The sequence below is a fragment of the Etheostoma cragini genome, chromosome 8 (genome assembly GCF_013103735.1).
Source record: "Etheostoma cragini isolate CJK2018 chromosome 8, CSU_Ecrag_1.0, whole genome shotgun sequence".
NCBI lineage: Eukaryota > Metazoa > Chordata > Actinopteri > Perciformes > Percidae > Etheostoma > Etheostoma cragini.
The window spans coordinates 10,421,092-10,433,535 of record NC_048414.1 but is presented as its reverse complement, the minus strand read 5'-3'; the positions used below and the strand labels follow the sequence as shown (position 1 = coordinate 10,433,535).

Here is a 12,444-nt window from a genome sequence, read left to right as displayed (position 1 = left end):
CCCCCTCCTATTCTACTTTGACGGCAATTGTTAATGTTTTTGCCACCTGTTTTAAGAGGATACGCAGTTCTGCTATTTATAATACTCAGAATTTCACAAGTTGTGCTGTCATTGGACAGTCTGGCATTCAGGGCTAGTGACAGTTTAACTGTATACCAAGAGCTGTATTACAGGAAATGACTGGTAAAGAGTGCTGGAAATTTCCCTGTTTGGTTAAATATAAAACCCTTTTGTTTACATACCCTAATGCGAAGACCTTTTACAGTGTTGAAAGTAAAAGGTCCAATGGTTTATTCTGGTATATGACACTTTTTAAGAAACAATACATTTAATAACTTTGCATTACAATATACATATATAAGTTGTCTAAATATAAGTCTAAGGGTTAGGGTTGACGGTTTATTTGTTTAATTTATGTTGCTATTCTGGTCCCTTGCTATGAATAATGGTGTCTTGTAAGCCTGATTTGTTTGGGCATACTTTTTTGTGCATGACGCAATAATAACATTATTCATTTATTCATTCATATTCTGTAAGCTTTCAGTTTAATTTTGACGGAGTTGGCTATTTATGGAAGTTCTCTTCTTATTACAACCACATGTGTAAATGATTTAGTTCTTTTGTTGTGTGGAACTCACATGCTATTCCCAGGAGAGTTTTTACTGCTTTGTTTAATGGTCTCTTCCCCTCCTCAGCTAATTATTTTCACGTCATGGACTATCTGACAAAACTGGACTCCCAAAACTAGCTCTTTCTTATTTGGATGATGGGCTAGTGAGCAAATGCCCCATCAGTCAAAAAGTGACAATTGTGTCGTAACATTCAGTTTTCACTGGATATGCCCCTCTCACTTTTCAAAGTCCTAATATGGCAGCATGTTCCTGTGACAAGAATTGATTTTAACATACTAAAACTGTATTTCCTGTTTTAAGTCTTCTTTATTTATCTATTTATCTGTGTTTGTTTGGTTATTGTGGAGATGTTAAAACATCTTCTCAGTCCTGCTTTTCTATTTGTGTGGATTATTAAGAAATTGAGGCCACATTTCAATGGCGTTAGTCACATGGCATGCACACATTTTCATTATAATGTGTTATTTGCCAGGTTCATTGCAGAATTGAAGACTTAATTGTATCTTACTAATAAAACCAAACCTATGTCTTGATTAGACCCTCAGTGTTCAATAATCTGTAACCAATGTATGCATTAGAGCTGTGTTTAAAATAAACATTTTGCAATTCAGATAGTTTTTAATTTAAATAATCTAATATTGATTTATAATATCCACAATTGATCTGTTGAAGGGTGTTAAAGAACGAAGGGTGTTAAATAATGCTCCAAAGAAAAACTGGCAAGGTCAATGTAAAAGGGGTTCCCCTGACCTCTCACCTCAATATATCACAATTAAATTAAATTTAAAAAAATACATTAATGGAATTGCTTTGGTGTCCATTCTTAATGAAACATTGGTACTGTTAATAATTCACTAGGTTAGAGGGAACCTTGTATAATTGTAGAATCGCTTTCTTTTCCAAGCAAAATTAATTTTGCATTTAAATATCCCAAATCAGCATTGAATTGCAAATCAAATCGGGAAAACAGTGATGATACCCAGACCTAGTATGCAATGATATGTGAAACTAATCTAATAAGGCAGATATGTTGCTGAAGGGGATGTAGAAAGAAACCCTGGAAAGATTTAAGAGGAGATCCTAGACAGAGAGATGGGAGAGTATCATCCATAGCCAGAGCACACTATCACATCTGTGTAGGGAGTGAAAGGGATGATTCAGTTTATGCATCATGCAGGAGAGAGCAGTGAAGTGCAGAGTTGCATATAGATTCCTGTGCTGTCAGAGGGGGCCTTGTTCTCTCATTCACACTGAGTTGAGGTTTCTCTACATACCTCAGTTGGATTCATCTTGATGCATGCGGGCCTCTTTTTCCGACTGTCACACAAACACAGAATTAATGTTAGCTCCACAAGTGGTATCTCGCTTTGAAATTGTTCCACACAAAGGATGCTAATGATGCTTGTGGCCGCCCTCCTTGTCCGTAACATGTTACAGTCCACTGACATAACGCCGGCTGCAGTTAGGGGGCATTGTCCCAAAAACTTCAGACTTAGCCTAGAGTTTTAACAGAAGAAGCTCATAACCTCATCTGCTTTTGTCATCATGATCATTAAGAGTCACAGTCCCCTCTGCTGTAGGTTGAAATTCTTCAATCTTCAGACATCCTTGATTTTATTTCCTTTTAACTGCTTTTACATAGTATCTGGACTGTGCATCAGTGGTTAGAGGAATAATGGATTTTGATCTATTAGATCTGCTGTTCAGATCAATTTTTTCACATACTTAAAATCATTTAAACAGCCTATTTCCCACAACTTAACTGAGAAAAATTATACTAAGCTGTCCTTAGCTTTACTAAGAGTTTTTCCTCCATTTAAAGACTAAATTGACAGAATAGAATATGTCTGCCTGTATTTCTCATATTCAAGTCTTTAGACATAACCATTTTTGTGTGTTGATCTCTGACCTTTCTCATGGCCTTCCTGCTCCTACAAATGTCATCTCCCCCAACTCAGATTTGGAGATGTCTGTGTTCGCAACAAGTGTCAGACCGCTTATTGACTAAGAGTCAGAAGCCCCTTGATAGAAGCCAGGAATAGCTTCACTCGCTACCTTTTTGTATTGATTGGTATACCTCACATGAAACTGAATCTCATGGTGGTTGCATTTAATGAGGAGCTCCCTGCGGCAACCGCAGTGGAGCTTTTTCAGTTGTAACTGGGATGTCTGCGTTGAATTTCATGTTCACGTCTCACTACTACGCTAAGTTAATCAGCATTATTGGTATAATAGTTGTCTTGTGGCTTTGTTCTGATATTTTCATAAGAATTGTTGTAGACTTGGATAAATAAGTTTGCCTTTGTCAACTAATATGCAGTGATGTATTGATTTGTGGAAAACTGAACAGCGGGCCAATGCAAATATTTAACCAATTTTCTATGGCTTTAGACACTTTATCTCCATAAATTCCTCTTCGCAACTGTGAGCATGCAGAAGTAAAGCCCTCTAGGATCTAAAGTTCATCCAAGAAAATCAGTGGGACAGAAACTCTTGTAATTCCCGTAATATGAGCGGTTATAGGGGTGTCACTTTTTTTCATTCTTTAAGCTTTAACAAAGATTTCCGGGAACGTTCTGCTTTCTTTTCTTTCCTGTGCATTGCACAATAGAGCAGGTACGTGCAGTTGAGATATGGAGTTTTTGGAGTGTAAGGTTCTTTGTCAGTAGCTGACACTATCAAATTAACCTGACCTGAGCATTGTGCTCAAACACGCCCTGCTGTAAAGCTCATTCATGTAGTTTTATGGTAATGATCACTACAGTGATACCTGTTGCTTATTCGTCTGGACAGAAACTAAAAGCAATGCCACACAACCTTAGATCTGTAGTATGGAGTGGTCAAATGTCAGCTGGAGCCCCACAGATGGAGAAAGTAGACTTTGATTTTGCACTTAAACTGTCAATGTACTGTGGCCCAATTGTTGTAGCCAGAGTTTTTGTTTTGTTAAGATAAACACTAAGCACACTGTCAATGACATAGAAGGACATCTTTTTTAACATAATGCCTCACTTAGCACTGCAGCTGTTATTGTACAGGATGGAACTTAAATTACACCCATTATACACAAGTAGTAGAGTTGCAATCAACAATCATTTATTTATTGGTCCGCCAATATGTTTTTGATTAATTAATAACTTGTGTACTCTACGGAATGGTACAAAATAGTGAAAAAACATTATTATGTCTTAATATCTCCAAGGTCACGTCCACTGTTTGTCTTGACTGCTTGTTTTGGCTGTTTCAAATATAATTTACTATAGCATAGGACAAAGAAAAGTTGTTTCTTAACGATTAATCAAAATTAGAATAATTGTAGATTCATTGTTGACTAATAAATTAACAGACTTATCCTTCCAAATCAATAAAAAACTCCACAAGCCTGCTTATGCATGGAACTAATGTAAACGTCCTTCCTTCATCTTCACAGATCTCCGCTGAGACTTGGCGGTGCTGCGTACGCATGGAGGCTGACGGTGGAGACTTTCCGTCTTGATCTGAGGTCACCGGTCGTCTTTCCAAACCAGCAGCATCTTCTTTAGGCCCAAAGCAGTGCTCCGACTTCCCCACAGTGCATAGGCCTTTCATTCAAGGAGCCTGGAGCTGCAGAAAAATAGAGGGAGAGAAAATAAACAGCTTAAAAAAGACGCTTTTCATGAAAACCTGAAAGGCAAATACTGCAAGTTGGCTGGCAGTCCTGAGGAGGCATGTGGACAATGAGTATGGCTTGGCTGTGTCTTGCAGCCTACACTATCCTCCTTGTTGGTTCCTTTCATACAGCTGTCACGGAAAGCGATGTCACTCCACGCCTCACCTTCTCCTACAGTAAGTTGTATTAACTTCTCGACTATAGAATTACAAAGACATTGCAGTCAACTACTGTATGGGAAATTGCTTGCATTATTTAGTCCTCAGCTTTTCTAGCACCACATGTTTACATCACTTTAATCATGTTAGTTTAAGGTAGCAGACTCATCAGGCTGTTATTTATCAGTCAAGAAAAGATGATGTGAGCTTTGGGGGTGCCTGGGGCTCCAGATGGGGCTTTGTGAGATCCTTTTACATGAACAGCAGCACTTGGCAAACTTGCTCTCCTTTGCTCTGTGTTGTAAAGCTCCCTCAAATCACAGATTGCCAAAGTAAAACTATACACAGCTGCGTGATCTGGGAACTTATATCCTAAACAGAAACACCCTCTGTTTTTTGTTGAACTGTTTACGATATAGTAGTTCTTGATTATTAGGTATTCCTACATGTTCTACTCTCACATCCTCCCTGCAGGACAGATTATGTAATTCCCAGTGGTGTCCCTGTTCATTAACTCAGTTCAGTGAAACAAATCAATACACCTCATGTGTGTCCATTGTAAGAGCTAAAAGGATTAAGATGGGTGAAATGGTGTTTGTCCACACCATAATGATTTAAAGTCCATGTAAATCTGCTCTGTGAATAGCAGCTCCATCAGGGTGGTTCTGTTGAGTACCTACAGGTCAGACATAATTACAAAATGAACAGGCTTATTGTGCTGCGAATTACTGAGGGCAGTCTGACATAGTCTCACAAGCACAGAGTTATTCTGCTCTTATATAATCTGTATTTTTGTGTTTGCTTGCAGAATGTCATATTCTCCAGCCAGCTTAGAAACATACAGTAACAAATATGCTTGTCGCATTTCCCCTTTAAAATATATTGGGCTTTTGTTAAATTAGCCTTCGGTGGGTTTCTATAGAGCAAGATTTGCTGTGCTCTCTTGGTAGATGGTGCCATGGCCACTAGTGCAACTAGTGATTTTGTTATGACTGATGTAATCTTTTAAATAATGTACCAGTCCACTTGAGATGACAAGCTGGATTTAAACGTGTATTGTGCTGAAGTATCTCCATAGAAATTAAACAAAATGATGTATTATGCGATCAATGCAGGCTTTCAACTGCTGTTAGTGACTCACGTTCAGGCATCATTAGAGTCTTACTGTCAGGAAAGATTGTGTTGATAGATCGCTCTTACTAATGTCTTATAGACATGGATAACATTTACAGTATGGGACTAATTTTGAGACAGGCAAGCTTTCAAAAGGGTCATTCATCAGGATCATCTGAGCCTGTCTCTTCCCTCATAGGACCTCTACACCAACAGGTAATCTCTCTCACCTGCCAGCCTCAACAAAGCCCACAGCTCGGGCCATGGCGGAGGATTTCACAACAGCACACCATCAATCACTCACTGAAAAGAAGCTTCACATTCGCACTTCTTCCTGGTTTGATGGAAAGATTTTCTATTAGGGCGTGCAGCCAATGTTAAACACCAACATAAAACATGCAAAACCCACATGTCAGCAGTCTAGAAGACTAGCCTGTGTAGATGGGCTATGGATTCAGCATAGCTGAGGCTAAGCAAGGAAGGAGTTAACCAGACATATCCTCTGTCATCAGCTTGTTTTAAAATAGAATTTATGTTGCTGTAACTTAAACCACATTGATAAGCTTTGTCCATGATGTGGCCATTAGGGTAATAACACAGCTTTGGTAACAGAAGTAGTTACAAACCACCATAAAACTTAGCAGGGAGTCATTTAATCAGATCCTTCTCACTTATCTTACCGTGGTCAAGGGCTCATAGTCACTTTAAATTCACTAGCTGGCTTATGCAGTAAGTCTGACAAAAGATGTATAAAAAGACTGAACTTCCTGTCAGAATTCAGCAGGACGTTTAAAAGACCAGTTTTTAGGTTTTAGATTGTGATGTAAGGCAAAAAAAACAAGCTTCATCCTGCTGATGAAGGTTAACTGGGCCTGCTGGTAGAAGTTGTCTTGCTGTTTTAATGTCGGTTCTGCTACGCTGACGTTTCCCAGCCTCCTGCAGAAGGGCTTTGTCACATTGTGTTTACAGTATCAAAGCAAAATGCAGAGCTGCAGGCCTCAGGGACCTGAACTCTATACAGCAGAAACCGCCTGGTCTCGTCATGGTTTCTGGTCCTCTCTTTCCTATCTGGGTGCCAGTTAGCTTGACGGTTTGCATGCCTTAACCTCGGTAGTGTAAGCGAGCCGGAGCTGCTTGGTTGCTTCTCATCCCCTAACACTTTCGTAGACCGACTTCACCTCCTCTTCTCTCATGCTTTCTCTGTCCCCTGGTCCCTGCCTCTGCCTAATGAAGGGTGTAATCTTCCATGAATAATGAATGAGGATTTGTATGTGTTATGGTTTGAACACTTGTCTGGTCCTCATTATGTGCCTATCAGGATGGATCATGGGTTCAGGGTGTAGAGCCTGCTTTTGCTTTTCTCTCCACTTTTGTTCCAGGCTTTAATACAGACCATGCTGAATGGCTTAGTATGTTGGATCACTATTACAAGGCACACCTATAAGCTGTTTAAGTTGCCTGTCTTTTCCTGTTGATCTGTTTACCCCTCTTAGTTAAACATCATGCGTGTGGACGGTCCTGCTTTAATTTTATTTAGGGGCCAAACGCACTGCCACACTGGGGGGGAAAACATTTTAATTATTCAAAACCTGTCATGTCTAGACCAAGTGGAATCAACCACTCTCAAGTAATTTAAAGTGACAGCAGTGTCAAGTGAGATAACAGCTTTTCAATAATGTGTCTCTGCCACATACCAGAACAGCAGTTCTTAATGAATACTTAAACACACTCCACTAGATCACTTGTTTAAGATCCGTTAAAGTGGAAAAGTCATAGTAACTTTCATGAGGATTATTGTTGTTATGACTTAGTTCAGTATTATTATTGTTTTGTTTACCTGAATAACAGTGACCAGGGCTCATCCAAATTCAACAGAGCCCAATCACTTTCATAATCAATTAATAGTTAAAATCCTTTTTCAGGCAAAAATGCTAAAATATTATCTGGATACAGCTTGAGCATGTACTTCCTTTCTACGGTATATAAATTCAAACTTCTGTGGGGTTCAGATCGTTGAACACACAAAACAAGCATCTTGATTTTTTTATTTTTCTTTCTGACATTTTGTAGACAAAACAATCAATTGGGAAAATAATTGGCAAATTGAAAATATTGGTAGCTGTAGACTAACTGCTAATAAAACCAAAGTAGTCAAATTATATTGTTCAACAGGATACAAGACCAAACATATAGTACATTTTCGGGCGTTTTTTTTTTTTTTTTGCAGAACTTTTTGGGGTTATTATCCTGTTTTATAGATTCAGCCTGTATCAGAGTAATATAAGGTGATTTATTTGTATTTGAACATACAACAGCAGTAAATACCCAGTATACTCAGTAATGCGCTGTATGTGTGACTAACCAGTGTCCATCTAAGTGATTGTTTTCAGTTCATCATGAAAAGAGAGATTGTTGATCCTGATATTGCAGATGTTTTTGACACCCACCCTGTCCACCAGGGAGCGGGATATACGTAAATCCAATCCAATCTCAGCAGACCTTGTGAAAACACTCTCATTGGACGTTTGTTTTCAAGGTGTTGCAAGGACACCCCAACGGTGTTTCTGCTCCTACTGTAAATGCACAGCATGGATTTAGGTCACCCTCAGAGTGCTGCTGTACACTTAGAAACATGTCATGACCTCATGTAGTCTCTCTGTTCTTGATGCTCCAGCCTTGTGCAGAGGACGGGGGTCATGGTGGGTTCCTGATAAACCAGCAGCTGGTTTACATTATTGTGGTTAATCCAGGGTCAGCTTGTGTTGCTCCCTGACCAACAGATTGCCCTGTCAACCATTTTCATGGGAAAAGGATAATTTAAAGGTGTGTTGCATGCTCTTTGGCAAACTAAAGGTTGAATAGATTTGGAGAAAGGTGTTTAATGTTAATGTTAAAACATTAATTAGTTTCTATCCCCCCCATTCAATTACACCTACAAAGCCCGTTATTGCCCATCCCCGCACAGCATGGATACTGGATACATAGTGCACATACTTTATCTCTATACTTCACAATTTCTAGTAGACATTTACAGCATGTGCAACATTTCCAATATGGGTTTTCCAGCTTCTGTTTCCTGAAGCTGTGCTCAAAACCAATCTCAGCCTCAGCATGGTGCAGTGGAAACAATATCCTACCAACAAGATGCAGCCCCACAAGTTACCAACACATACAGCAGGCTCACAGCTTGCCTAATGAATCTCCTAGTGAATTGAACCTCTTGCCTGTTGTCTTAATGCCTTCCAGATGTTTCAGTGTCTGTCCTTCAGCTTCTCAGGTCTATTCTCCCATAGCTAGTTTGAAAGTACTTTGGATAATTTAGTTAGCGCTCCAGTGTGGCCTGTTTTCTGTCTCGATGTCACCACTGACAATGCAACAATAGCGAGTGTTATGGCTTAGCTGGGACACTGACCCATTGGGACTCCTATTGGTACTGCAACTTCCTGTCGCAGCGGTTGTTGCTTCTCTCCCGGCGGAGGGTCGTAACTACTTCTTCTCAAAGCAATTGAATTCACGAGAGTTCATGTGTTCTATCTCGAGCAAAGTCCTCGAACAAGTACACTGAGCAGATGAAGACAAAGAAAAGGAATATGCCCCCCTGGTTTGTCTTTGCTCTGGCTTAGCGGGTTCTTCCTTACTTCTGTAAGGTTTAATATTTGTCTTTATTTTCACAATCTCATTCTAATGTTGAGATATTCCAGTTCATCTCTTTTTGACAAAAACAAATTGTTTCACTTCTGACATCAGTGATACAATTTGGCTCACCTTACTTGTTGTTGTCAGTTGGTACTTTAGTTAGGGAGTATCTTTTAATTTTATTGCATTTAGATCATTACAATACAACCAGTATCTTTTACAATGGTTTATGTGTTTATAATACTCTTTACTTGTACCTTTACCTTCACCCTGAATTTTTTTTTCTTGATTGTTAATTTCTTCCTATATTTCTTAACATCAGACAATAACTGCATGTCTCCATCTTGACATAAGATGGCAAACTGTGACCATAGACGATGATAAAATATATTAGTTTATAAAAATATTTTAATGTCAATAAACGTTTTTTTAATTTAATGCAAGGTTTTCGGTTTTTTGTCATATCATATTGTGTTTCAGATATAGAAAATATATTTTTTTCTACATACATTTATTTTTTAATCTGTGTACAAATGATTCCTTCTTATTAAACTACTGGTATGATATTGTGATTAAAGTTTAATTAATTAAATCAATCTCTATTTTCCTAGGTTTGTTGATTTAATGGAACAGTTAAAAAGGCTACATATTAGTAAGGTGCAATGCATGAATCAGTTTATGTTTTTGCTTGGCAGCATTCTTCTCATATTCCTTTAGAGATAAGAATATAGGTAATGTTTATGGTCAGAAGACTGGAAATGGAGCATCTGATGGCCCTTAAAGATGACCCATCATGAGTCTATGGCTTTCTCTTGATCTCAACAAAGATAGACAGAGTTTTTCTTCCAGGTCATGTACTGGTATAACTACTTAGACATCATCTTGGCCCAAAGTCAGGAGCTGTACGTTATTTTTATTGTTGACAATAATTATGTTTCTCAGTCTATCTTTTTTACTAATGAGAAGATTTTTTTTCAAGTTGAATAGAGATTTTGTTGCAGATCAATTTGTTACTCATATACAGTACCGTATATTTGTTTGCAACAGTATTTTCTTCTAGTTTTGCAGAAAATTACCAAAATTGGGTGCTTTATATAAGGTATATAGGTGTCTTATCTCCTGGACATACAGCGGTAAGAGCTGATAAAGGCAGCCCGCCTCATTGTAGGGCACTGATTGAATCAATCTGTTCTAGTTGCTCTGCAAAAGAAGGCACCTAGAGCTCTGTCACCAAATGACAAATTACTCCACAGTTCCCCTCTGGAGGGGATGTTCCACTCTTTTAATTATCCCTCTTCCCTTCCTGGACACCCATCAGGAAATCAGCTGTACAAATGTAGAAGGATTCCTTTAAGCCCAATATAATTAATTCCCCCCCTAAATAGATTAGCAAGCCAATCTAGGCGAGTATTCCATTTAGCAGTGTCATTTGCAGAAATTACTTTTAATTACATAATAATGGCAATGATCTCATTTTGCATGCAGCTGCCAGAGGGGGAACTACTGAGTCTGCTGTTTATGCGCTCCTATAAAGGGTCACAGAAGTGCTCTGAAGCTGCTCTCTCTGGATCAGAGGTCAAGTAACGGTGACACAGTAAGGTGAAAAGTCCTCCAGCTCTGCCTGCTGGTTCCCTCTTTGGGAACTATAAACCGACAGTCATTTACCTGCTCAACCCGTGGCCTGTGTTGCCATCATCAGTAAAACAGAGACACAGCAAAGAGGGGAAAACTTGAGGTGTGTATTGTTAGCGAAGTTACATATTGGGAAAAATGTCAAAATTCTTCGTCTTGATAACCCCCCAATAATGGCTTACAAATTGTCGTGTCACATCAGTCTGAATGGAAAATAAATGCTTCCGGCAGATTTTCCTGCAGCACCGGGGCAATCCCGGAAGTGGAACGTCAAGGCTGTAGAAGCATGATGCATGCTTACTGCCGATAATGATATTTACTCCTTAGGTATTGAAATTGGTCATTGGACGGCGAAGACATTTTGCAATACTCGATACAACGGAGGCAATTCGGTCGGTGCCTAAAAAGTATTGAATCCGGAACCCATCCCTACTGGTCTCTTGGCTGCCCTTTCTGACACCCTGTCTCTGTGGCTGAAGCAGTTACAAGCTGCTCCTCCACTCTTAAGTGCTTCCTCTGAACCACCCTGTGTGTTTCCCCTCTTTCTGATACACCACAACATTTCTGGGGCTTCATTGTCATGAAACGGTCCCTCAGGAATCAGCCTCAGACAGTCGAGCAACAATAGAGGGGATTCTTCAAGAGACTTTGGTGTAGGCGTAGGGGAGTTTAGGACAAGTTCAAGAAAGGTACACTCAATTAGCCTGTGATGTTTTTTTAGCGGTAGCAGTCTGCTGGGTATTTGACGTCTAGCAGTTATTCTGTCTGGGTTTTCTGGTCTCATGACTGTGTTGCTGCTTATGACTGTCACTCGTGTTCAGAGATTTGGTTCAAGTTTGTGGCACTTTTATTAAGTCAGAAAATAGGCCAACAATGGCCATCACAATTTGATTGAGCTGAATGTAATGTTTTCAAATTGCTTGTTTTTTGTTTTGACTAACAGTCCAAGACCCCAAACTTTTTGATTGTACAATAAACAGAGAAAAGCAGCAAATCCTCACATTTGAGAAGCTGGAACCAGTAAATGTGTCAAGTATTTGCCGTTAAGCAGTTAAGTTACTTGTAGATGCTCAATAGTAAAAAAAGTATAAACATATTAAAGACGAAGAAGCCAGTTATCATGTTTGAATCGATACATAATGAACCATGATGTCTCACTCTCATAAGTAAGGTGAGTCCAATTAAAGGTCTCTTCGTTCTGCATGGCATTAAAACAAGGCTATCAAAAATAGCAAAGCAGCTTAAAAAATCTTGCTGCAATTTGAACCTGTCATTTTAGGACTGACCAATCTTCTTTAAGCATACATGTTTATTAATGTAGAAAATTGGCAAAAGATGATGTTATAACATACAATTTATCAATGAATGCCCCTCAGAGGAATAAAGCATTGTTAACCAATAGGTCTCTACTGAGAGATAATTCATGTTTTCCTGTAATTGGATATGGAAAGCTTTGTGTGTTTGCAAAAAAACCTCGATCTCTTTAGTGATACTCGATTAGGGACCCCTTTTTTTCTTTCTTCGTCAGCTGTGGTCGCTACCTGACTCCAGAGAATATTTGTGATGATATCCACCTCTGTGAAAATCCCTCAAAGCTTTTGTTTTGATTCAGGCTTTGGTTTCT

The 12,444-nt window shown here is 39.0% G+C and overlaps 1 protein-coding gene across 3 annotated transcripts in view; it reads left to right on the top strand.

Moving 5' to 3' along the window:
- Positions 1-12,444, top strand: part of sema4ba (sema domain, immunoglobulin domain (Ig), transmembrane domain (TM) and short cytoplasmic domain, (semaphorin) 4Ba) — a 72,973-nt gene that overhangs the window by 48,263 nt on the left and 12,266 nt on the right. For all 3 annotated transcript variants that reach the window (XM_034878247.1, XM_034878246.1, XM_034878245.1), the window contains exon 2: positions 4,063-4,457. In XM_034878247.1, coding sequence (XP_034734138.1) covers positions 4,340-4,457 — 118 coding nt within the window. In that variant the 5' untranslated portion in view covers positions 4,063-4,339. The remainder of the gene's footprint in view (positions 1-4,062; positions 4,458-12,444) is intronic.